This window comes from Sminthopsis crassicaudata, chromosome 6, assembly GCF_048593235.1.
Source record: "Sminthopsis crassicaudata isolate SCR6 chromosome 6, ASM4859323v1, whole genome shotgun sequence".
In the NCBI taxonomy this organism is placed as follows: domain Eukaryota; kingdom Metazoa; phylum Chordata; class Mammalia; order Dasyuromorphia; family Dasyuridae; genus Sminthopsis; species Sminthopsis crassicaudata.
Window position 1 is genome coordinate 186974383 of NC_133622.1, and position 25282 is coordinate 186999664.

Here is a 25282-nt window from a genome sequence, read left to right on the forward strand (position 1 = left end):
ACAATTAAACAATTGCAGGTAGCAACTTAAAATGATAATAAGACTCCTTGTTTTCAAAACCTAACTCAGAAAAGCAAATTAAGACAACTCTGAGATACCACTATACACCTCTCAGATTGGCTAAGATGAAAGGAAAAGATAATGATGAATGTTGGAAGGGATGAGGGAAAACTAGGACACTGATGCATTGTTGGTGGAATTATGAATGAATCCAATCATTCTGGAGAGCAATTTGGAACTACGTTCAAAAAGTTATTAAACTGTGCATACCCTTTCATCCAGCAGTACTACTACTGGGCTTATATCCAAAGAGATATAAAGAGACCCCATGTGCAAAAATATTTGTGGCGGTCCTTTTTGTAATGGCTAGAAACTGGAAATTGAATAGTTGCCCATCAATTGGAGAATGGCTGAATAAATTGGGGTATATGAATGTTATGGAATATTATTGTTCTGTAAGAAATGACTAACAGGATGAATACAGAGAGGCCTGGAGAGACTTATGTGAACTGTTGCTAAGTGAAGTGAATAGAACCAGGAGATCATTATACACTTTCAACAACAATACTATATAAGGATCAACTCTGCTGGAAGTGGCTATCTTCAGCAACAAGAAGATCCAATTCAGTTCCAATTGATAAGTGATGAACAGAACCAGCTACACCCAGAGAAGGAACACTGGGAAATGAGTGTGGGCTGCTTACATTTTTGTTTTTTCTTCCCAGGTTATTTTTACCTTTCTAAATCCAATTTTTCTTGTGCAACAAGAGAACTGTATAAATCTGTACACATATATTGTATTTAAGACATACTTTAACATGTTTAACATGTATTAGATTGCCATCTAGGGGAGGGAATGGAAAGAAGGAAGGGAAAAGTTGAAACAGAAGTATTTGCATGGGTCAGTGTTGAAAAATTACTCATGCATATGTTCTGTTAACAAAAAGCTATAATAATTTTTTTTAAAAATATCTAACTCAGAATTAAAGATATAAGAGATTTAGAGATTTATAAGTCGAACCCATGCCCAAAGAATAATGCTTCTACAACATGGGTATCTAGCCTATACTAAAAGATCTATAGTTATCTCTTACTATAGATCTTTTAGTATAGGCTAGATACCCATGTTATAGATACCCATAACCTTTTTTTTTTTTTTAAACTACTAACTTCTAAATAATTTACTTCACTTATGGAGAGGTCCAACTAATAAAAAATTATTCCTTATATCAAACTGCTTCCACAATCCCAGAGGCAATCTCTTTGGAACAGTTCAAAATTATGTAATCAATATTCTAAAATCTTTGCAAAACTGGACAAAAGAATAGAATTTGCTAAATAAAGGGTTTTCTTTCTCAAGAGAAAGGAAATTTCTTTTTTCACCCAATACTATTTTATTTTTCCAAATTAAATGTAAAGATAGTTTCAACATTCATTTTTGTATTCCATTGTAATCCAAATTTTTTCTCCCTCTCTCTTACCTTCTTCTATCCCAAGACAAGCAATCTGATATAGGTTACACATGTACAATACTTTTAAACATACTTCCATATTTGTCCTATTGAACAAGAAAAATCAAACCAAAGAGAAAAAAACTACAAGAAAGAAAAAGTGTGCGCACACATGCACATACACATACATGAAATTCATTTGCATCAATCCATATTCAGCCTCCATAGTTCTCTCTCAATCTGAAAGACATTTCCCATCCCAAGTCCATTGGAACTGTCTTAGATCACTGTATTGCTAAGAAGAGCTAAGTCTAGTTGATCGGTGGAATAGGTTAGGTTCAAAGGACAAAATAGACAATAACTTTAACAATCTATGTTTGACAAACCCAAAGACCCTAGCTTTTAGAATAAAAATTCACTGTTTGACAAAAACTGCTGGGAAAATTGGAAATTAGTATGGCAGAAACTAGGCATTAACCCACATCTAACACTGTACACCAAGACAAGGTCAAAATGGGTTCATGCCCTAGACATAAAGAATGAAATTGTAAATAAATAAATTAGAAGAACATAGAATAATTTACCTCTCAGACCTGTGGAAGAGGAAGGAATTTATGACCAAAGAAGAACTAGAGATCATAATTGATCACAAAATAGAAAATTTTGATTATATCAAATTGAAAAGTTTTTGTACAAACAAAACTAATGCAGACAAGATTAGAAGGGAAGCAATAAACTGGGAAAACATTTTTACAGTCAAAGGTTCTGATAAAAGCCTCATTTCCAAAATATATAAAGAATTGACTCTCATTTATAAGAAATCAAGCCATTCTCCAATTGATAAATAGTCAAAGGATATGAACAGACAATTCCCAGACGAAGAAAATGAAACTATTTCTAGCCATATGAAAAGATGCTCCAAGTCATTATTAATCAGAAAAATGCAAACTAAGACAACTCTGAGATACCACTACACACTTATCAGACTGGCTAGAATGACAGGGAAAGATAATGTAGAATGTGGGAAAACTGGTACACTGATACATTGTTGGTGGAATTGTGAACACATCCAGCCATTCTGGAAAGCACTTTGGAACTACGCTCAAAAAGTTATCAAACTGTACATACCCTTTGATCTCTACTAGGTTTATATCCCAAAGAGATCTTAAAGAAGGGAAAGGGACCTATATGTACAAGAATGTTTGTGACAGCCCTCTTTGTGGTGACCAGAAACTGGAAACTGAGTGGATGCCCATCAATTGGAGAATGGCTGAATAAATTGTGGTATGTGAATATTGTGGAATATTATTGTTCTGTAAGAAATGACCAACAGGATGGCCTGGAGCGACTTACATGAACTGATGCTGAGTGAAGTGAGCAGGACTAGGAGATCATTATATACGTCAACAACAACACTGTAAGATAATCAATTCTGATGGATGTGACCCTCTTCAACAATGAGAGGAAACAAATCAGCTCCAATAGAACAGTAATGAATTTAACCAGGTACACCCAGTGAAAGAACTCAGGGAAATGAGTGTAAACCACTACATAGAATTCCCAATTCCTCTATTTTTGTTCGCCTGTATTTTTTATTTGCCTCACAGGTTAATTGTACACTGTTTTAAAGTCTGATTCTTTTCATACAACAAATAAGTGTAATGACATGTATACATATATTGTATTTAACATGTATTGGTTTACCTGACATCTGGAGGAAGGGGGAGAGGGAAGGAGGGGAAAAATTGGAACAAAAGATTTTGCAACTGTCAATGCTGAAAAATTACCCATGCATATATCTTATAAATAAAAAGCTATAATAAAAAAAAGAGCTAAGTCTATCATAGTTGTTTATCACACAATCTTGCTATTATTGTATACAATATTCTCCTGATTCTGCTCACTTCACTCAGCGTCAATTCATGTAAGTCTTTCCAAGCTTTTCTGATATGAGCCTGCTCATCATTTCTTATAGTACAATAACATTCCATAACATTTATATACTATAACTTATTCAGCCATTCCCTAATGTATAGGTATCCTCTCAATTTCCAATTCAAGAGGAAATTTCTTAAGGGAAATTTTTTAAAATATAAGAACTGAGATACTCTCATAGCATTAAATTAATTAAATGATGAAAAATAATTATATTAAAGGAAAAGTGGGCAAACAGAATTAGTCTTTTTTCCCTTTTTTATTAGAAATATAAAATTTTAAGGTTATGAAAAATCAACTGAGTATACCTACTTTTGCTCAAAAATATTAAATCTCCTGAAAGAAAGCCGTAACATGTAACAAAGATGACAAAAGATGTTAGAGGGACTTCGGGAAGATAGGCACAATAGTGCAAGGCTGGTGAAGCTGTGAATCAGCACAACCATTGTGGAAATCAATTTGGAGTTATGAAAATAAAGTGACTTTAATAATCATACCTCTTGATACAAAGTTTATACCCCAATGATTAAAAAAAAAAATAAAATCCTCACATACACCAAAATATTTATAGTAGCAGTTTTTGTGAAAGCAAATAGAAACAAAATAGATACCAATAATTGGATTACAATACTTAATACTGGGAGATTTGCTGTTCTACATATAAGAAATGACAAATGGGATAAACAGAGAATACAGAGAAGTCTATATGAACTGATATAAAGTGAAAAACAAAACATAAGAAATGACTACAAAAATATGAATGGAAAGAACAACCATACACAAAAACAATCAAAGGTGAACACTAGAAAATTATAAATAACAAGTAGTCTAGAAATAAAAGTTATGAAGTGCAGAGATGGCACAGTAACAGGAAACAGAGTAGCCAAGCTATTGACCACAAAACTCTTCTCTACAAATCTAGAAAATGTACCAGAGAAAAATTAATACAAGGGATAATATTATAAAAAAAAAAAATTACTCATGCATATATACTGTGAAAAAAAAAATTCTAAATAGAAAAAAGAAAAAAAGAAAAAAAAAAAGAAAAGAAAATGTACCAGAACAGATCCTATTACAGAAATCCAGAAAAAGTCACATAGTATATTTTGTCAGGACCAGATTAACATAGGGGGAAAACAGGTAGATCTGCTGATGTAGAAGAACGGATTGAAGTGGGAACAGGCCAAGCACAGAGAATCATGGAACTCAGGAAAAGTCTGTGCACCAAGACAAAAGGAGGTCCAACAATCACAGTAGAGAACTGTCAGAGACAATTGAGGATCCTGCAATGCAGGCAGGTGCCAGCTGGGAGCTTTATTGACCTCTCTCTGCAAGCCCACACAGCAGGGTAGTTCCCAGTAAAGGAGGCCCTGGGTGGTACACTGAGAAAGTAGGGAGTTCAGAAGGCATCAGCAGCAGCAACAATTTGGGTACATAATGAAATCTTATTTCTAGAATCTAAACATGCCAGCAGAGGAATAATCCAGGCAAGAAGCCCTGATCAAAGGAAAGCCTGCAATTCTATTACTCTGAAGAATTAGAATTTCCTCGCTGACTGATAAGAGTTGAATCCAAAAATGTCTACTCTTGCTCAGACTCCAAACCTAGGTCAAGAATTTGCAGAGTTCACAGCAGGGGAGCAATCCTTTTAAACTAACACTTACATACCAAGAAAAACAGTACCAGCCTAGACTTTCCTTCTATAAGTGCTGGAAAAGAACAGCACTTTTCTTAGCACCAAATCTAAAAGGTAGGAAGTAGGCCAGAAGAATGAGAAAATAAAAAAAGAATCACACAATAATAAATTTATTACATTGACAGGAACACACAAGACAAAACACAGAATAGAATAACTCTACAACATCTACAAGCAATTTCAGGGGAAAAAAAAACACACAGCTTGGGCACAAACTCAAACAGAATACCTAGAAAAGATGAAGCAAGGATTAAAAGAAAGTTTTAAAATGTTTTTGTAAATGAAATGAGAGAAGTTGAGGGAAAAATTGGAAAAGAAATGAGAGATTTAAAAGAAAGAATTGGAAAAGGAATTAACAACTGGACACAAGAGATAAAACATCCTTCCCAAGCAAAATCAGAATGAAACAAATAGAAGGCAATGATTCCATGATGCAATAAAAATATACAACAAAGCCACAAGATGGAAATATAAGAGAAAATGGGAGATGTCTTACAGCAAAAATAACTGACATGGAAAACAGATTGAGAAGAAAAAAATTAACTATCCATCTGAATAGCAAGACCCCCCCAAAAAAAAAGAATCGACACACTATCTCAAATGAATTATCATAAAAGATCTCTCAGATCCTAAATCTCTTAAAAAAGGGCAAAATGGAAACTGAACAGATTCATCTTCTGAAAGAAACCCCAAAATTTAAACTTTCAAGAATATCATAGCAAAAATCCAGTTTCCAAGTCAAAGAAAAAACACATTAGAGTTATATTCTATTTTGGGATGTTTGTTTTTTGCTTTTGATTAATTCCTCATTTAGTCTCCCAGGGAAGTAGGGAAAAAAAAGAGGGAGAGATTAAAGGAGGGATTAGTTCTAAGCAAAAAACAAAAAACAAAAAGATTCCAACATAACTTGAAGGATGTATAAAAATAGGTATAGCCTTTCTGAGATGGCAAGGAATAAGAATTTGAAACAGTATCCAGAAACTGATGAATAGATGAAATGATTATGATATGTAAATATTATGCAAGACAGAGTGCTGCAGGATCTTATTAAGGGAATAGTTTCAGAATAACCTGGGAAGGTTTCTGTGAAGAGATGATAAGTGAATAGAATAGAAGCAGCATAACAGTTTACACAATGATATCAATATGGCAAATGCAAAAAGCGATGAAAGAATTAGGACCTCTTATGAGTATAATGACCAACCACAGTGCCAGAGGAAATATAAGGAAACATACTATCCCTTCTTCATAGAAAAGTGAAGGACTCCTATACAAATTAGAAAAAAAATTTAGCCAAAGCCAATGCAGAAATTTGTTTCATTATACATCTGATTCATTATACATGTTTGCAATGCAATTTGATTTTCTTTAGTTCTCAAGTTCAGCAGGAAAAAGAGATATAGGATTAAAAATGAAAATTTTAATTCTTAAAAAATGAAAAAGAAAAAATATGAAAAGACACTGGTATAGACCCTGTGCTAAATTTTAAAGTTGCACATATTTTCAGACTTTTACTATTCATTAATCAATTATGATGATTTTGTTTCCTCTTCTCCCTGTCTTGAAAAAGGAATACTATAAAATTTTGGTGAAATAAAAAGCCAAAGTAAGACTGACATACTCATAGAATTATAATAGCTCTTAATGTTGGCTTAATAAACAGGCTTCACATTTTTATGCCAGAATTACTGGAGAAGTGCACTCTTTATATATCAGGGAGCAAATCAATAGAATGTTTAAAATATAATCACTTACCTAAAGTCAATTTCTGCAAGAGTTTCCAAAAGTTCTGTCCTTACCAACCAGTAGGAACTATTTCTCAGAGTCAAGACATCAATGATCAACTGTAATCCTAATTCACTATAGCAACTGTTGCATAAACTCATGACACAATGCTGAAAAACAGGAGTTTTCAATGTTTACAGAACACCACTTACAACATTACACATCAGCAATGTGATGGTAATATTCCCAAAACAATCAGTTCAAATAACAAGGTTTTGGGATAACTTATGTAGCAAACATTTGGATAAATAAAATATCTATTAAGAATTACATTGGCAAACATATTTAGTAAATGAAATATTTTTTTAAATTATGCTATCTCCATAAAGATTTTTCTACTCCATCCCATCCTTAGGGGATTAACCCTGGCCAACAATCATAAATTCACATTTATACAAGGTTTTACAATAATTAAGAATCCTTTAGACAAAAGTTCTTAACCTGGAGTCAATGAACTTGTTATTTTAATAAATTGATAATTGTAGTTCAATATAATTGGTTTGCTCTGTAATTGTATTTTATGCACATAAAAATAGTATTCTGAGAAAAGGTCCATAGGTTTTACAAAACTAAATGAGGTCCATGACATTAAGCAGGTTAATAACCAATGCCCCAGAGCAGTTTCACAGCAAAAAGAAATAGATTCCTGCCAAATGCTGACTTAGCACAAATAATATTATGTTGTATTTTTGTTTATTTTATTTTTTTTTTTGAGGCTGGGTTTAAGTGACTTGACCAAGCTAGGAAGTGGTAAGTGAGAACAGATTTGAACTCGGGTCCTCCTGAATTTAGGGCTGTTTATTTTATTAAACATTTCCCAATCACATTTTAATCAATTTGACACTTCTGTTCTAGAAAAGCAATGTCATTTGGCCCTCACAACAATTATTTCCATAAATTCTCATTTTTTAGAAGAGATATATAAAGATATAAGTGATTTATTCAGAGTCACAGCTAAGAAAGGACAGAATTAGAACCAAAACTCTTGGTTTTTGGGATCCAAACTAATGTTCTTTCTAATAAACAATATTGCATGCCAAAGATAGCAAGAAGTGATCAAGCACTGAGAAACATTGGAATGATGAGATCCTACTGTAGACAATGGATCATATTTAAAGAATAGGGGAAGTAAGAACAATTCTCACCTTAACAGCAGTGCAAGCCAGCTTGCAGGTAACAGAAGACTCATCTTTCAAAGTTTTTTGCAATAAAGGGATGCAGTCTACTAGTGAAAAGGTATTGCCTAAACAAAACAAAACAAACACACAAACAAAAAAGATGAAAATAAATGTTTTTCTGAAAAATCTAAATACAAAAGATTCAAGGCTATTTTAAAATGAGTCATTTGGTATAGATAACCTTAGAAGTCAACCATTACCTGTTGAACTCCTGACAACTGCTAACCAATTTTCCACACTGAAACGAGATTTATTAAGAATGGAATAGATAATGGTCCCACAAAGGATAGCAGTAGCTCCTCGAATCTGTGGGTCTCCATGATCAATATAGTTCAAAATATCTGAAACATACTGATCCTCTGTAGAAATAAAATATACAATTATTATATGAGTTTCTTTACCATAAAATTTTTAAATCTAGTTAAAGCTTTTATATTCAAAGAAAGCGTTTTTGAAAACACACAAATTGAACTTAGGCTAAACCAAAGAAAACATGAATAAGAAAGGCATGTAAATTTGAAGGATTAAAATAATTGATGCTTTTAAGTTATAAAAAACTATTAGAATACAGCACACAAAAGTGGCATACATTTCTCTGAACTACCTTGTTCCAAACTCCAGATATTTCAAACATAATACAGAATCTTCCTAGCTTTTTGTTCAGTCTTATTATTTTTAAGGCAATTGTGTACAAATTTGTTACTATATTTCCTTTTTAAAATTTTTCTCAATATTCCAAGTAATACTTTGGATAAACTCAAAAATTCAAGACCACTACCATTTACATTTTTCACAGAGCATTATGACTGCTAGAATAATACTCAGTTACAAGTATTCCTATCACTGTTACTATAAGTACTTGGATACAAATTATAAAGTGCCAATTGTCCAAATGCAACAATGTTTTATAGAAACAGAATGCTTAAAATATTTTACAAAATAAGGATTAAAATTTTAAAAAGGAACTCCTTACATACCGGGGTGCTCCATGGTCTCCAGAGGCGTTTTGTAAAGTTTGCTGAAGAAAGATTCTGGATGAAGGGCCACAGCTGCTCCAACACAACTTACTGCCAAAGCCTTCACACTTACTCTTACCTCTCTATCTGGAACTAATGCTGTAAAAGGACAAAATGAACCTCATTCAATTTAAGAAAACTTTATTTCTTAAAATGTTAATGATCACAACCTATCCATGTTTGCCCAGGCTGGATGATTCTTGCTTGTTCTTCTATAAGTTTCCCACAGTTAGATCAGCTGTGCTAGGAGCCTTCCTTGCTTTCTCCTCACTTTATAATGGTATAAAACAAAGCAACTCTGGCTAATCATCTTGCCATCTGTCAGCATGTGATCAAAGTCTCTTCTCTTCCTAGGGTACAATTGCTTTACTTGTTTCACTCCTATTCTTCAAAATGCCTCAGTGCTTCCAATTTGCAACATGTTGACAACCCACCATATAATTTTTAATTGACCTCTCTGTGATATTTATTTATGATTTTGTAAAAACTATTGAATTCTATTTGTCTGCAATGCAGCAATAAAATTCAGATATTCAAAAGACAGACCTTGAGCCTCATTTCTCAAAAATATATAGAACTGAGTTAAATTTTTAAAATATCAATCACTCCCTAATTGATAAAAGGTCAAAGGATATGAATAGACATAATCAATGTTCTCTATAGCCATATGAAAAAAATGCTCTAAAATCAAATTAATAGAGAAATGCAAATTAAAATAACTCCAAGGTATTACTTCATGCCTATCAGACAGGCTAATATGACAGAAAAGGGAAATGACAAATGTAAAAGAGGTTATGGAAAAATAGACACTCTAATGGACTACTAGTGGAATTTTGAACTGATCCAATAGTTCTGGACAGCAATTTTGAAACTATGCCCAAAAAGCCATAAAATTGTATACTCTTTGACCCCACACAGTACTACCAGATCTGTCTCCCAAAGAGATTTAAAAAAAAAAGAAAAGAAAAAGGATCTATATGTATAAAAATATATATAGCAGTTCTTTTGGTGAGGACAAAGAACTGGAAACTGAAGAGATCAAACAAGGAATGGCTGAACAAGTTGTGTTATATGATTGCAATGACATACTATTATGCTATAAAAAAATTACAAGATGAATTTAGAAAAATCTGGAAATGAACTAATATAAAGTGAGGTGAGCAAAACTAGGAGAACATTGTATACATTAATAGCAATATTGTAAGATGATCAACCATGAATGACACAGCTATTTTCATCAACATAATGTTCCAAGAAAATTCCAAAGAACTTATGAAAAATGCCATCCATCAATAAAGAAAAAACTGTTGGAGTCTAAATGTAAATTAAAGCATATTTTTTTAAGCTTAATTTTTCCTGAAGGTTTTGGATTTTTTTTGGCCTGTTTTTTTTTTCTCAACATGGCTAACAAAAATATATCTTTTGTAGAAACACTGTAAGATAATCATCTATGAATGAACTTTCTCAATAAGACTTATAATGAAAAATAATATCTATACTCAAAGAAGAAACTGATGATGTCTGAATGCAGACTGGAGCATACATTTTTTTAAACTTTATTATTTTGAAGGGTTTTTTCTCCTTTGTGCCTAATTTCATAATATGACTGTTAATGGAGATGTTTTGCATGACTATACATATATAATCTATACTTAATTGCCTGCATTCTTGGGGGGGAGAGAGAAAAGGAGGGAAAAGAAAAGAGAAGCTAGAGCTCAAAATTTTGGAAATTAATGTTAAAAACTGTTTTTACATGAAACTGGGAAAAAATAAAATGCTAAAATTAAAAAAAAAAAAAAGAATATGTTTAGCATTACTGCACATATTTAATTTATATCAAATGCTTCCCTTTTTAAGCAAGGAAATGGGAGGAAAAAATAGAACTTAGGTTAAAATTTGAAAAAAGAAAAAAAGAACGTTAAAAACTGCTTCAACGTGTAATTGAATAAAAATTAAAAATGTAAGTACAAAAAAAATAAAAAAATTTAAAAATTGGGCCTTTGCTTTTATCAAAAAGCTTTTAATAAAGAGATTTTGCAACTCTTAATCTAATATTATTAAACTGTGAACCAAACTGACTGTCTACCTGAATTGTGTGTTCCAGATGCACATACTAACAGACAAACTTTACAAGTTACCCATACAAAGACACATTAAAAAATTATAACATTTATGCATCTCATCTTTTTCTTGGTGGGTGTTCAAGCTAAACTCCTTTGAGAGATTACAGATTTCTCAAAGGAGGCTCTCTAACATCCTGGGAACTGGGACCAGCACAATGGTACCTAAAAATAGGAGCATGTAGAGAACCTCAGCAGCTGCAGGAAAGCATTCTATACTGAATATTCTACAGTTGCTAATAACACTAGAGAGATACATCTCCCTGTTTTATGCACTGCCTGATATTGATCAGCAGTGGGTAAGTGAATAGGGTTATTACATAAATCATATCTTTTAAGAACCCTAAATGATTTTAATATATGAATGAGACTTGTCAAAAGAGCTTGTATCATATTTTAAACAATAAATCAAATTATTTTTTATAATAAAATTAACATAAGAGCTTATATTCTTAAGGAAATGCTGCTGAATATCATTTAAGAAAGCTATGTAGTTCCCTCAACATTTTCTGATCTAAGAGATACTCAATAAATGACTACCCATAAAGATTTTGCATAGATGAGAAAGTAGGCAGATCAGTCAGTAGTGACTGATGTCCTCTCTAAATGATATTTAGTAATAATGATATTTAATATATAATATATTATATTATATATTATATTATATTGATTATTATTATATTGATATTGATTATATTATTATATTGATATTGATTATTATATTGATTAAATATGATTATATTGATTATTATATTGATGTTATTATTATATTGATATTTATTATTATATTATATTGATAATGATATTTATATAAGTTCTAAGATTTTTCTCCATACCTTTGGTATCTTCCCCTATTTCAGATAACTCACAACTTAAAAATTTTAACACTTCTAGCACAGTACCACCTATAACACACCTGGTCCAAATTCAGTTTTTTTCTATATTTTTCTCTCAACAGACATTTTACTTCAGGTATAAACATCTAGGACTATGAAATTCCAGATAAGGATTTTTGGATTCACTGTCTGAAGCATAAAAAACACTTTGCTACAATGATTTTTGAAAATCTTTTCCATTTAAATTCTATTTTTGTCCTCTCCATTTTTGTGCTACAGTATCCTTAGGATTACTTATACTAGCTGAATATCTTTTTATTTTTAACTTAGTTTTTTTAATTAGTTGAATGTCTTGCAAAGTTTCTTTTAACTGGTTTTACTTCCTTTCTCACAATAATAAAAGATTTTGTAAACAACATAATATTTTAACAATTTTCCCTCCAATTATCTAAAAAAATTATTGTGAGAAAAAGACCATAAGCTTCATAAAAATGTCAAAGTACATGACTCAAAAAAATTATGAACCCTAATTTGTAGAGTCTTAACAAAATTTCATAAAATTTTTCTATCTCTTCATCCTCAGCAACTAAAACTGGTGCATAAGCTACAACTGTTTTTGTGGCAGTCTTTTTCCAAAACATTATCATTAATTTGTTCACATGATCATCACATATCCCATTAAATCATTTTTTGTTGCCTTTGGACACACAATAAACACAACTCCTTTCTTTGCTTCTAAAAGTAATATCTCTGAGCTGCGCTCCCTTGGAGTCAATGTCTTTTGTTATTCTGGTTTCATTTGTGGCAAGAATGTAGACTGATATGACTGAGCTTCTCCAACAATATGTTTACTTGTTGGTCATCTTATTAAGATCTCATGTGTTGAGTGTCAGGTTAATGAGGTTAAAGTTGATGATAGTCCAAAAAGCCTTCTTTCCTTTTCCCTGCCAAATTACTACCACCATGAAAACATTTAAAGGACTACACAGAACACAGAATTTTGTATTGTCCTTTATTTTATGGGCTCTCCCGGTCTATACCTTAATGACCCTCTCTATGCCTTCCAAGGCTGGCTTTTGGAAAGCAGCAGCCTTCTGCCAAGACCATGCTTCAAAGCTCTCTAGCATCAAGGTACCTGCCAGAATTTCTGCTGTACTAGCTCAGCCTTTTCCAGGGTGAGCTCCACCAGAGGGATTACAGAAGGATTCTGCTATAGAGACTTATAATTAAACTTACCACCTTTTTCTCCTGTCAGTAAAAAGGAAGCAGATAACAACCGAACACAATGGACTAGAGGTGCCAAATCACCATCAGTAAAGTGTCCGATATCTCCTTTTATTCTAGAAGGCTATAACAAAGAAAAAAATATCACTTTTAATCTACTCTATAAGACAAATCAACAAGTAAATATTTTCAATATTGTGTAGAAAAGAAAAATAAAAAATTATATCCTTAATGGATTTCTACAAACTGGTTCAACATATACAGTAAAAGTATCTGAAAAGGTCATTCAAAAGTATAATTGATAGATTCAATTTCTATCAATCATTTAAGTATAGTGCCTAACAAATATTTAATAAATGGCTGTTAATTAAATACAATAAGGAAGAAAAAAAAAAAAAAAAAAAACACAGATTATATATGACTAATTGCCCAGCATTATAAAAAAGATAAAGATTACTTGGGACTATTCTAGAGAGAAATGGTAGAGTAGGAAGGATATGTCTTCACTTCTAAAAAGTGGGAAATAATTGATTAGGCAGAAAGAAAAGAGAAAAATTATCTTAGATTAAAGAATGATACAAACAAAACAAAGTGGCAGAAAACACAGAATATGTGCGGGGAACTAGTGAAGGTATAAATTATACTTGAATGCAATGGAATTTCACTGCATTATAAGAAATGACAAAAAAGAATTTCAAAAGAAATTGGGAAGACCTCTAAAAACCAATACAAAGTGAAATGAACTGAACCAAGAGAATAATTTAAACATCAATATAAAAAGAAACCACTCTGAAATATTTTAGAACTCTGAAATGAAAATGAAACTGATATTATAAAGGAATGAAAATAAAGCATACTACCTACTTCTAGGCAGAAGTGATAGTCTTAGAAAGTGGAATGAGATATAAATTTTTAGACATGACCAATGAAGGATTCACTTGACAGTATATCTTTGTTATATAAAGATTTCATTTTGTTGTTCCTGCTGCTATTCAATCAATTTGTTCAATCAAGAGAGTGAGGGGAAAGAGGAATGAAAATAAAAATTTGTTAAGAAAAATAATAAAATTCAATTTTTAAGAAATTTTAAAAATAAAAAATAAGAAAATAAATTAACGAAAGTGTTAGAAACCCATACAACTTTCAACAGTCATAATTTACATATTTCAACAATCATAATTTACATATTTTAAGTGATTTATCTTACCTTATTTTCATGATCACCTGGCTCCACAGTTTCATCTTTTGACAAAAATTTGTCAACACTGCTGTCAGATGGTTGTCTGCTATGTCCTGTGTTTTTCAGAAGATGGGGCTGCTGAAGTGCTTCAAAGAAAGACAATGATTAACTAATAACCCTACCAGTGGCTTACAAGTAAAATGAAAGAATACATAATACATAAAGATATACATATACATTATATGTATGTGTGTGTGTATATATGTATATGTATGTGTGTATATATGTATATGTATGTGTGTATATATGTATATGTATGTGTGTATATGAAAACTAAAAGACAATCCTTCAAGCTCAGCTCCTATTAGGCATTGTTGATGTTTGTCCTTCATTCTCAAAAAGGACCAATGGCATCAGGAAGAGATTGTCTTCACTAGCAAGCGAATTGGATTTAAGTGAAGCAGAGCTGCCTCACTCTTTTATCTAGAGCATCTGGGTCCAGTAGCAAGATATGTATCAGGACAACAGAATATAGCCCTGGATTAAAGGGAAGACCCTTGGCCTTTTTAAACTAGGTTTTTTTTTCTAGTTCTCAAGTTATCTGAGGCAACATCCATTCAGTGAATAAGGCTAGAAAAGAAATGAAGCAAAAAATGAGATTCTTTTACCCAGTCGAAAGAAAGAAAGAAAGAAAGAAAGAAAGAAAGAAAGAAAGAAAGAAAGAAAGAAAGAAAGAAAGAAAGAAAGAAAGAAAGAAAGAAAGAAAGAAAGAAAGAAAGAAAGAAAGAAAGAAAGAAAGAAAGAAAGAAAGAAAGAAAGAAAGAAAGAAAGAAAGAAAGAAAGAAAGAAAGAAAGAAAGAAAGAAAGAAAGAAAGAAAGAAAGAAAGAAAGAAAGAAAGAAAGAAAGAAAGAAAGAAAGAAAGAAAGAAAGAAACAAAGAAAGAAACAAAGAAAGAAAGAAAGAAAGAAAGAAAGAAAGAAACAAAGAAACAAAGAAACAAAGAAACAAAGAAAGAAACAAAGAAACAAAGAAACAAAGAAACAAAGAAACAAAGAAACAAAGAAAGAAACAAAGAAACAAAGAAACAAAGAAACAAAGAAACAAAGAAACAAAGAAACAAAGAAAGAAAAGAAAAGAAAAGAAAATGGCCTATATGTACCAAAAAATATTCATAACAGCTCTCAAGGCAAAAAATTGGAATTGATGATACCCATCAATTGGGGAATGGCTCAATAAACCAAGGTATGTGTTTGTGATGGAATATAATTGTTCTATGGGAAATGATGAGCAGGATGTTCTCAGAATAAAAAAAATAAAAATAAAAACAAGGACGAAAAAAAAAACAAAAAACCAGAAAGTCCATCATGAATTAAAGCAAAATGAAATGTACTATAAACAAAATAACAATAATATTCTGGGATGACCAACTATAAATGACTTTGTTATTTTTACTAGTACTCTTAAGTACTACTCAGAATCATCCAAAACTACTCTGAAGAACTAATATTGAAAAAATCCTATCCACACCCTGAAAAGGAACTAATGAATCCAGATTGAAGCTCTCACTGTCTCTCTCTCTCTCTCTCTTCCTCTTTTTCTCTCACTCTTCTCTCTCTCTCTCTCACTCTTCTTCTCTCTCTCTCTCACTCTTCTTCTCTCTCTCTCTCTCACCTCTTCTTCTCTCTCTCTCTCTCACTCTTCTTCTCTCTCTCTCTCTCTCACTCTTCTTCTCCCCTCTCCCTCTCACTCTTCTTCTCCCTCTCCTCTCCCTCTCCTCCCCCTTCCCCTTTTAAATTTAATTTTTCTTGAGGGTTTTTATTTTCATTAGGCAGACCTATGTTTTCTTTTACAACTTGACTTTTATGGAAATGTTTTGCATAACTTTACATGTGGTTTCTTAATTGTGAATGAGGATAAAGAAGAAGACCTAGAACTCAAAAATTATAAAAACAAATATAAAAAATTTTTTGTTCGAATGTAACTAGGAAAAAAATATTAATTTTTTTTTAAAAAAAAGAAAAAACAACATAGGAAAAAATGCTGGAAAAATATATAAGTATAAATTTTCACTGACGCTCAGAAATTAGACCATGTTGATTTTTTTATGATTCCACTATACCAATAGCTTGAGTAAAAGGGACTACCATATGAGAATTTTCCTACTCTTCAGGTTCTAGTGCCTCCTAACCAAACTACCTTGTGTTTATTTTGTATATATTGAGTGTGTATACATGTGTGTGTATGCACATGTGTGTGTAAATATATAGCTTGTCCTAGAAGAATGTAAGCTCCTTGAGGGCTGAGACTATTTCATTTTTGATTCTGTATCCCTGACAACTAAAATCTCTAGCAAACAATATGTTCTATTTGTTGATTTATTGACCAAAGAATAAAAAATAAGTCATGAAACATTAATCCCAAAAGATTTCTTTCTGAAACCTGAAAGAATAATAATACAAACTAAGTTGCCTGCCTCTATTCTCACTCTTTTATCAGATGAAATTAACATACCAATAGTAGAGTTTCTGAAATTGTCTGCAGTCTCATCAGAAAGAACATTTGATGACTCATCATCTTCATCCTGTAACTGTCCAATCTGCATTCCTGAATACTGGCTTTCAGTTCCATCTAATACCTATAATGTTCAAGAAGATAACTTCAGAATTCAATATTATGGATCCTAAATAAAAATCAAATATCTCATGAATAGCCACAAAGACAAACCAGTTTGAAAGTTCAAACAAGAACACACAGGTGATTCAAGGTCTAGATACAGTTCTACCATTAAATAACTATGTAACACTGAACAAGTCACTTAACCTATTGGAATCTCTATTTCCTCATGTGTAAAATGAGTATACCTACTATACAAAATCAAATTCATAAGATTTTGTGACATTAAATGAATAAAGTTAAGATGAAAAAGAACACCAAATTTATTTTCCTAAATACTGACTCTGAATTTGGTGCTCTTTTCACAACCATCATACTTGTGCTACTGCCACCAGTCAGCTAGAGAAAAGAAGCTAGAAATCAAAATCTTGAAAATTATGAACTATTATGAATATAATTTTGACTATATTTGAACTTTTACACTTGGGGGATCACCAAAAAAAAAAAATAAATTAAAAAAAAACTTCTATTTAAAAGGGGGGGAAAATCATTTCATATACTATGAGTCAAAAATATTTTAAAAAGCATTACACAAAAACACTAAACACAAAAACACAAAAAAGATGGAGCCATTTGCATCCAGAAAGAGGACTGTGGGGATTGAATGTGGAACACGACATAGTATTTTCACTTTTTTTGTTGTTGCTTGCTTGCTTTTTGTTTTCTTTCTCATTTTTTTTTTCCTTTTTGATCTGACTTCTTGTGGAGCATGATGAGAGTGGAGGTATATGTGGAAGAATTACATATGTTTAACATATATGGGACTGTTTGCTGTCTGTGGGGAGAAAAAGGGTAAGGAAGAGAAATTTGGAACACAGTTTTGCAGGGGTGAATGTTAAAAATACCACAAAAAAAGACTTTAAGTGTATTTTACAAGTGAAATGGAAAACCCACCAACTTACAAGTTTATTAAAATTATAACATAGTTTATTTGCAATTTATCACTAGCTGAATATACAGAAATCTTTTAAGCCAGCTAATTTTTAAAGGAAAACTTTATAATAGTTAATTTCAATTTCAAACAATTGGTTCTTCCTATGCATTCAACTACCTTAGTTAAGCTGATCATCTTCTCTTACAATCACCAAATTTCCTCAAGCCTCTCCCCAAACACATATTGCTGCCAAAGTAATTTTTACAGAATGTAATCCTGACCATATTACTCCCCTACATAATAAATTGCAGATCTTTACTGCTTATATGTTCAAGCAACAAATTCCTCTGTTTAGCTTTAAAAGTTTTACTGAATTTGCGCTATTTGCCCAGACTCACTGGCTCCTCCTCCTGCATTTCTGTGACCCAGATATAATACTCTCCCTCATCTCCACTTCATAAGTTTCTTTTCTAACCTTAAATATCATTGTCTACATGAATAGACCAAGGTTCTCAACTAACTTATTAACTAAAAAACTTTATATTTTATCTATTTACATTTATTCTGTATATGTTCATTTAAGTTCTTGTCTCTCAGAAAGACATAAGCTCCTTTCAGTAAAAGATTATTTCAGAGCAGCTAGATGGTGCAGTGGATAGAGTACTAGCCCTGGAATCAGAAGGACCTGAGTTCAAATCCAGCTAAGCCATCTGACACTAATTGTGTAATCCTAGGAAAGTCACTTAACCCCAACTGCTTGGCCAAATTTAAAAAAAAAAAAAAAAAAAAAGTAGAAGAAATTTTTTCATTCATTGTGTTTGTATCCCCAGAGACACATACAATGTCAAGAATATACTAACAGGATGATAAATACTTGTTGAATCTTAAAAGACATCTGAATGACAATATGGAAAGAGCAATGGACTTGGAGGCAGAAAACCAGGATTCAAGTTCTGCTTCCATTTCTGATTAGTTTTAATATAATGTAAAGCAAGAACCCTTTTTTCTGAACTTCAATTTTCTAATTTACAAAATAAAACTAATACTTTATGGATAACCTACTTCACCAACTCTATGACATCATGTATAAATTGTTGTACATATATGAGCTAAGGTTAATCTTTCTTCTTATGGGTCTCATGATCAGTTAAATTTAGTTTATTATAACATTCATGTTTTTAGGGTAGTTTAACCTGAGTCATCTTCTGAATAAAAAAATAACTTCCTAACTATGGAAGTTGTTAAGAAATTAAGTGGGTTGCTATAAGAGGTTAATATATATTCTAATTACAAAAGACCTTCAAGTAAAGATTAGTACCACTTATTAGGGAAATCATACAAGGAAATCCTAATGGGTAAGATTAGATACTCAATGAAATCCCTTATAAACCTGAGACTCTGTGACTTTTCACACTAAATTCATCAGGACAAGGACCACATCTTACTTTAGCATATTTCCCTAGATACCTAGCACAACGTAAAATAACATTTAACAGTGTTAACAATGAAGTTGAATGATGTTATCTTAAAATCTGCAGCCAGTTACTACTATAAAATTGTTTTCTATTATTTAATTTAAAATCTGTAAAATTCTTCTTACATCTAATTAAAATTAAAGCAAAATGCAATACATATTTCCAAATGTTATCTGCAATAGCGACAGAAATACTTCAGCATTTCCCCTAAAAAGTAATGGATTGGCATTTAAAGAAATAAAGTAATTGAGCTGAAATGCAAATATTAAAGAACTTTTTATTGCTATGTTATTATAATTAGTGAGGATTTTCCTCAGAATAATACAGCAGATAAGCTTTACTTAACTTTTAAAAATATTATTGAAACTATAAGATCAAGGTTTTATTCAATAACAAATCACTTTACTCTATTTGTCTCCTTATTTATAAAATAGGGACAATAAATAGCATTTGCCTCCTGAGGATAAAAAAAAGAAATATTTGTAAAGCCCTATGCAAACCTTGAAGTTCTATATCAATGCTAGCTATGATTATTGTTATTCAGTTGGCCTCCAACAAGATCAATAGCTTTGGTAAGACACATACCCATACCTGTATTCCTGACTCCCACTTATAAATTGTTATAAAATGAAAAAATTCAGTAAGACACCCTCATTTGAATCATAGATATTAGGCAGCAAAGTCAGGATTCAAAGCAAGGTTCCTAGATCATTACACTAAAAAGTCAGTCTTTTCAATATATTGTACTACTTCATATTCTAACTACATCATAAGAATGAATAAAGTGAACTAAATGATGATTCTGGCACAAGGTTTGTACAGCTTCTATGGGCTAGAAGTCTTATGGTTTCTAAGTCAGATTCACTCAACAGACTATGGGTAACTGTTTCCACTGTGCTATCAAATATAAGTATATTCACTTTGCTTTCACATTTACAAGTTACTGTCACTTGTAACAATTTTATAAAAGAAAATATTTAAAAGCACTCTTTAAATGCTATAAAAAGAAAATATTATACTATAAAAGAAAATATTTAAAAGCACTCAAAAACAAAAAGCAATATGCAAATGACAATTTGTTTTGGGGGTACAGCCATATCAGATTTGGTTAAGTCAGATTGTATTGACAGTTTGTTTTTTTTTCACTTAGATCCAAGAAGATCTAAAGAGTATATTCTTATTAATATACAGTACATTCCATTTATAATAGCATTCATCCAATTCAAATTATTATGACAGGATATGAAGTCCATTATCTACAGATCAAAAATTAGCTTATTTCTGCAGTGAAGGTAAAAAATAAGGACAAGTTCTAAAAGGTATAACTGACCGACATCTTCACTGTTATTGGCCTCCATGGAGGAGATGTGAGACATGTCAAACCCCACAGGGTTTTCCCACCTTTGTCCAGTGCACACTTACAATTTCGGAACTGTCTGAAGGAGTCACAGCCGAATCTGGACCTTCTGTAGTTGTCTGTGAACTATCACTAATTGGTGATGAAGCCTGGGTCCCGTCATTCATGTCCATAGTAGGATCAGAAGGGACAGCACTGATTTGACTTGAGCTGCGACTAAGCATATCCTCTTCATCCCCATCTGTAGCTGCACTTGTCAAGTCACAGCCAGCCAGATCAACAGGATCTGACTGTAAAGTATGTTGTGACCTGGGCTGCTCAGTGATGATATCATGACCTGTGGAATCAGCAGCGGAACTTGTGGAGACAGGAGTAGATACACCTGATGAAGAAGCCAATTCACCTGTGATTTCACTCTTCATTGAGGCTGAAAGAAAAGAATTCTATGTGAGATTTTTATGACAATGTTTTTCCTTGATTCTCCTGCAAATAACTCTGATTGCTCATTCCAAATCTCCTTTAACAGATCAACTAACATTAAGCATCCTCCCTGGGCTCCACCTTGGGTTCTCTTCTTTCTATATTCTCTAAGGTGGTTGGTTAGCTGATTAGCTTCTATGGATATAATCATCATTTTTATATGTTTTTTGTTTTTTTTTTTTCCAGGTCCACATATCTAAGCCCCAGTACCACCTCACCAAAGGTCTTTTGGACATTTTGAATTGGATGTCCTATAAACATCTCAAACTCAGTATATTCAAAATAGAATTATCTTTCCAAAACACATCTCTTCTTCCTAACTTCCTTATTTCTACCAAAGGCACTATCATCCTTCCAGGAACCCAGATTAACAAGCTTTACATTATCCTTGGCTCCTCACCCCATACATCCAACCATAGATCAAATTTCTTTTTTATTTATGAAATATTGCAATATTTGTCTACTTTTCTCCATGCACAGACCATTAGTCCAGCTCAGGTACTCATCATCTCTTGCATGGATTGCTGGGAAGAGATTCTGAATCAGTCTCCCAGTCTGGTCTCCTCACCTCGATCAATCCTACCCACAGATGCCAGTCTACTTATATGATCCCTCCTACTCAAACCAGTGTCTCAATCCTGGGACATTTAAAGCTATTCCCAGGCCGTCCTCTTCCTACTCTCCAGTCTTCTCACCCGCTACTATGCTCTAGAAGTCTGTGGGCCGGACAACATGACCTCTCTGCTGATCCACAAAAAATGCTCCATCAACTCTCTTTGCAGTGGCCAAGTTCTTCAAGTGTAGGCTCTCCTTCCACAATTCCATTTTAGAGACTTTGGCTTCTTTCAAGCCATATGCAGCTCCAAGCACAAGCTTCTAAAGGAGGCCTTCTCCAGGGAGCCCAAATGCCAAAGCTTTTTTAATCCAAGGTTAATTTATATCTACTTAAGGTTTATTTGTATCACACACACCATTCTCTTCCTCATCATGAAATCAGTTTCTTGAAAGCTTTTATTTTATATCCCATGGGCATAATTAAGTGTTTTTAACAAATCCTAGCTGATGCTGTCCTGTCACTACTGCTCATCTCCTTTGCTGCTTCTTGACCTGAGTTTCCCTAGCTAACCCTGGTGTTGTAGAGGCTCTGGCCTCGTCCCTAACTCTGTGAAGGTTATTTTATGTACTTTAAAACATTATTGTGCGAAGGGAAAGGTAAGTTTGACTAGACAGAAGAAATGACTATGAAAAAAAGTGAAGAATGTCTGTTCTTCCATGTCAGAGACCTCATCACCACCATCCATGAAGATGACTCCCAGGTCTGTTCTTCCAGTCTTGACCTTTCTTCTAAGCAGAGGTCCTCTCCACCAACTTGCCTTGTAGATACCTTAAAAGGCTGTCCCCACAGGCATCTCAAACTCACATGATGAAAAATGATATGCAGCATAAAAACTGATGGTAGTTTTAATGCAGATTTTTTTACTTTATTTTAAATTTTTTTTCACATAATTAATTGCATGGCTGTACATATATAATCTATATCTAATTTTTTACCTCAGGAAGGTAGACAAGGAAGAAGAAGGGAAAGAACTAGGAACTCACACATTTTTTAAATAAATATTTAGATTTTCTAAAAATTGAAAAAAAAATAAAATGCTCATAAATAAAAGTTTGTTTAGTGATTGGCACATTTTGCTATTGTTGTTAGAGCAGCGAGGTGGTGTAGTGATAAAGTGCTCGTCAAGAAGACTCATTGGGCCTCAGACACTTCTTAATTGTGTGACCCAGAGCAATTTATTCAGAATGCCTCAGAATGTTAGCTCTTTGTATCTCCAGGACTTACTATGGTGTCTGACCCAGAGGAACATGTTAATAAACATTTGTTTAATAATTGGCACATAATAAGGGTTTCATTATTGTCAATATGCTGGCTGATTGAAGGAGAATAATTTGAATGATATGCAGAATGACAGAAATAGTAAGGTATGATATTTTATGTAAATTACATGAAACTATATTTTAATCTCATTGTTACCAGAAAGCCTTCAACCATTGCTCATCACCTTTCCATTCAAAGACATGTGTTCTGGAAAGGCAAAGTCATTCTGAAATGGGTATATATCAACAATTAGTAGAAAAGGAAATATTAAATGGGAAGACAGAAGAAACACAGGATCTCAAGGTGGAAAAAAAAAAAAAAAAAACAGGCTCTCCACTGACTATTGAAACTTTTCCTCAAAATTCATATTTCTAGAGAAAGGTATATATCAGGAGATGCATTTAACAAATCCTTCCCCAGAAGATTTAAGCGAAAAGAAAGAAAATGTGAATGAATAGTTTAGAAAAAAACTGATTTATTACTTCTTTCTAACAGCAAGTGTAACAGTTGATAAAATCAATATGCAGCAATAAAAGGAGGAGATTAAAACAGAAAGTCAGATAACCAACTCCTAAATAAAACTATACTGAATTACCTGCAAATGCTGTGCTGCTAACTTCAGACCTTGATTCTGGGTCATCTTCTAAGCCTTCTTCTTCTCCTAAGAGCACTTTACCTGATAAACAATGTAGTAATTAAATTCAACTAAGTTCAACAACTACTTATTAAGTATCTAGGTGTTAAGCACTATATACTATAAACTGGGAATTTGGTTTCCTCATAGTAATAATTTCATTTTTAGTTTTCCTAAAAAATATAATAGGCTTTCTGAAACAAAACAAAAAAAATTTCTAAATGTCAAATCACAGGAAGATCTAAAATAACTTCTTCATACTACCTTCATTCAAACAACAGTTAATATTTAAACAGAATTTGAGAACTTATAAGATGATTTCCTCATAGGAGACAGTACTATGAATACTACTTACACTAAAACTACATTTGAAAAACTATATTGAGACTAGATACAGGTAAACATAAGTGCAAATGTTTAATTTTAGATTTCCTATAAGAATATAAACATATCTCTTCCCCTTTATAACTAAACAAGAAGACAGCAACAAGGGACCCTGAGGTGAACTTCCTTTTCTGTAATATGGGAATAATTAAATTTATAGCATTACCAAATTGTTGTGGAAAAAAAAATTTCTTAAACTTTAGAGCACTAAAAAAATTAAAGCCACTACTGGTAGTGAAAAGAATATACCTAACACATTTAAGAAAGATCATAGGATACCATTCAAACTGAGAAAATAGTTCGATACCATAGTGCCCAATTAATGGAGTATGCTATCTTAGAAAAATACCTAAAGTAGTGTAAAAATTTAATTTCTGTGTATTGACCAATCCTGGCCAAGAGATGATATAATCAAACGATATAACGCATCTCTCAACTTTGAAAAGTTGGATGACTAAGAATGAAGAATGCTTTGCTACAAGGCAAAAATCAAAGGAATGGTGTGAAAAAAGAGAAGACAAGACGTAGAAGAATCTCTATCACATGTAAACAAAAGACACCAATAATTTTTAAATTTTTTTAAATAATAAAATGTGGATTCACTGATAAAAACATAATTCTTTTAGATTAGAAATGTCACTTCTTAAAAGTTCTCTTCACTAAATTAAAATGTAACCTCCATAAATTAAGTTGATTTCTGCCAAGTAATAAGCCACAACAGCCAGAACCTTCATATCTTCAAAAGTGAAATATGAAATTACAAAATGTGACTTCAGATTTCATAAAGTATTTAAAAATATTTTTCAGACAAATCATGACAACGAATTATTTTTAGGAAAAAACATGAATCCAAAAAACATACTCAAAATTATGTGTGTTATCATTACTATCCCCAAGGAATAAAATAATAATAATGATAATAATAAAATCTGATATTTATATAAATCCTTATATACTATGCATTCATCAATTTTATACAGGTTCCATCTTTGTAATTAAAATATATTACAATGTCCTTAACAGATACTGTCCAAATAATTGAGAGAATTCCTTTCTTTAAAACTGCTTTATAAAATGTTAATAAGCAAAAAATACATACACATATAT

The 25282-nt window shown here is 32.1% G+C and overlaps 1 protein-coding gene across 3 annotated transcripts in view; it reads right to left on the bottom strand.

Moving 5' to 3' along the window:
• HTT (huntingtin) overlaps positions 1-25282 on the bottom strand; it is a 225660-nt gene that overhangs the window by 117286 nt on the left and 83092 nt on the right. For all 3 annotated transcript variants that reach the window (XM_074274096.1, XM_074274095.1, XM_074274094.1), the window contains 9 exons: positions 23753-23833; positions 20867-21228; positions 16934-17057; positions 14449-14567; positions 13254-13365; positions 9023-9160; positions 8246-8404; positions 8013-8110; positions 6838-6977 (listed from right to left, as the gene is read on the bottom strand). In XM_074274096.1, coding sequence (XP_074130197.1) covers positions 6838-6977; positions 8013-8110; positions 8246-8404; positions 9023-9160; positions 13254-13365; positions 14449-14567; positions 16934-17057; positions 20867-21228; positions 23753-23833 — 1333 coding nt within the window. The remainder of the gene's footprint in view (positions 1-6837; positions 6978-8012; positions 8111-8245; positions 8405-9022; positions 9161-13253; positions 13366-14448; positions 14568-16933; positions 17058-20866; positions 21229-23752; positions 23834-25282) is intronic.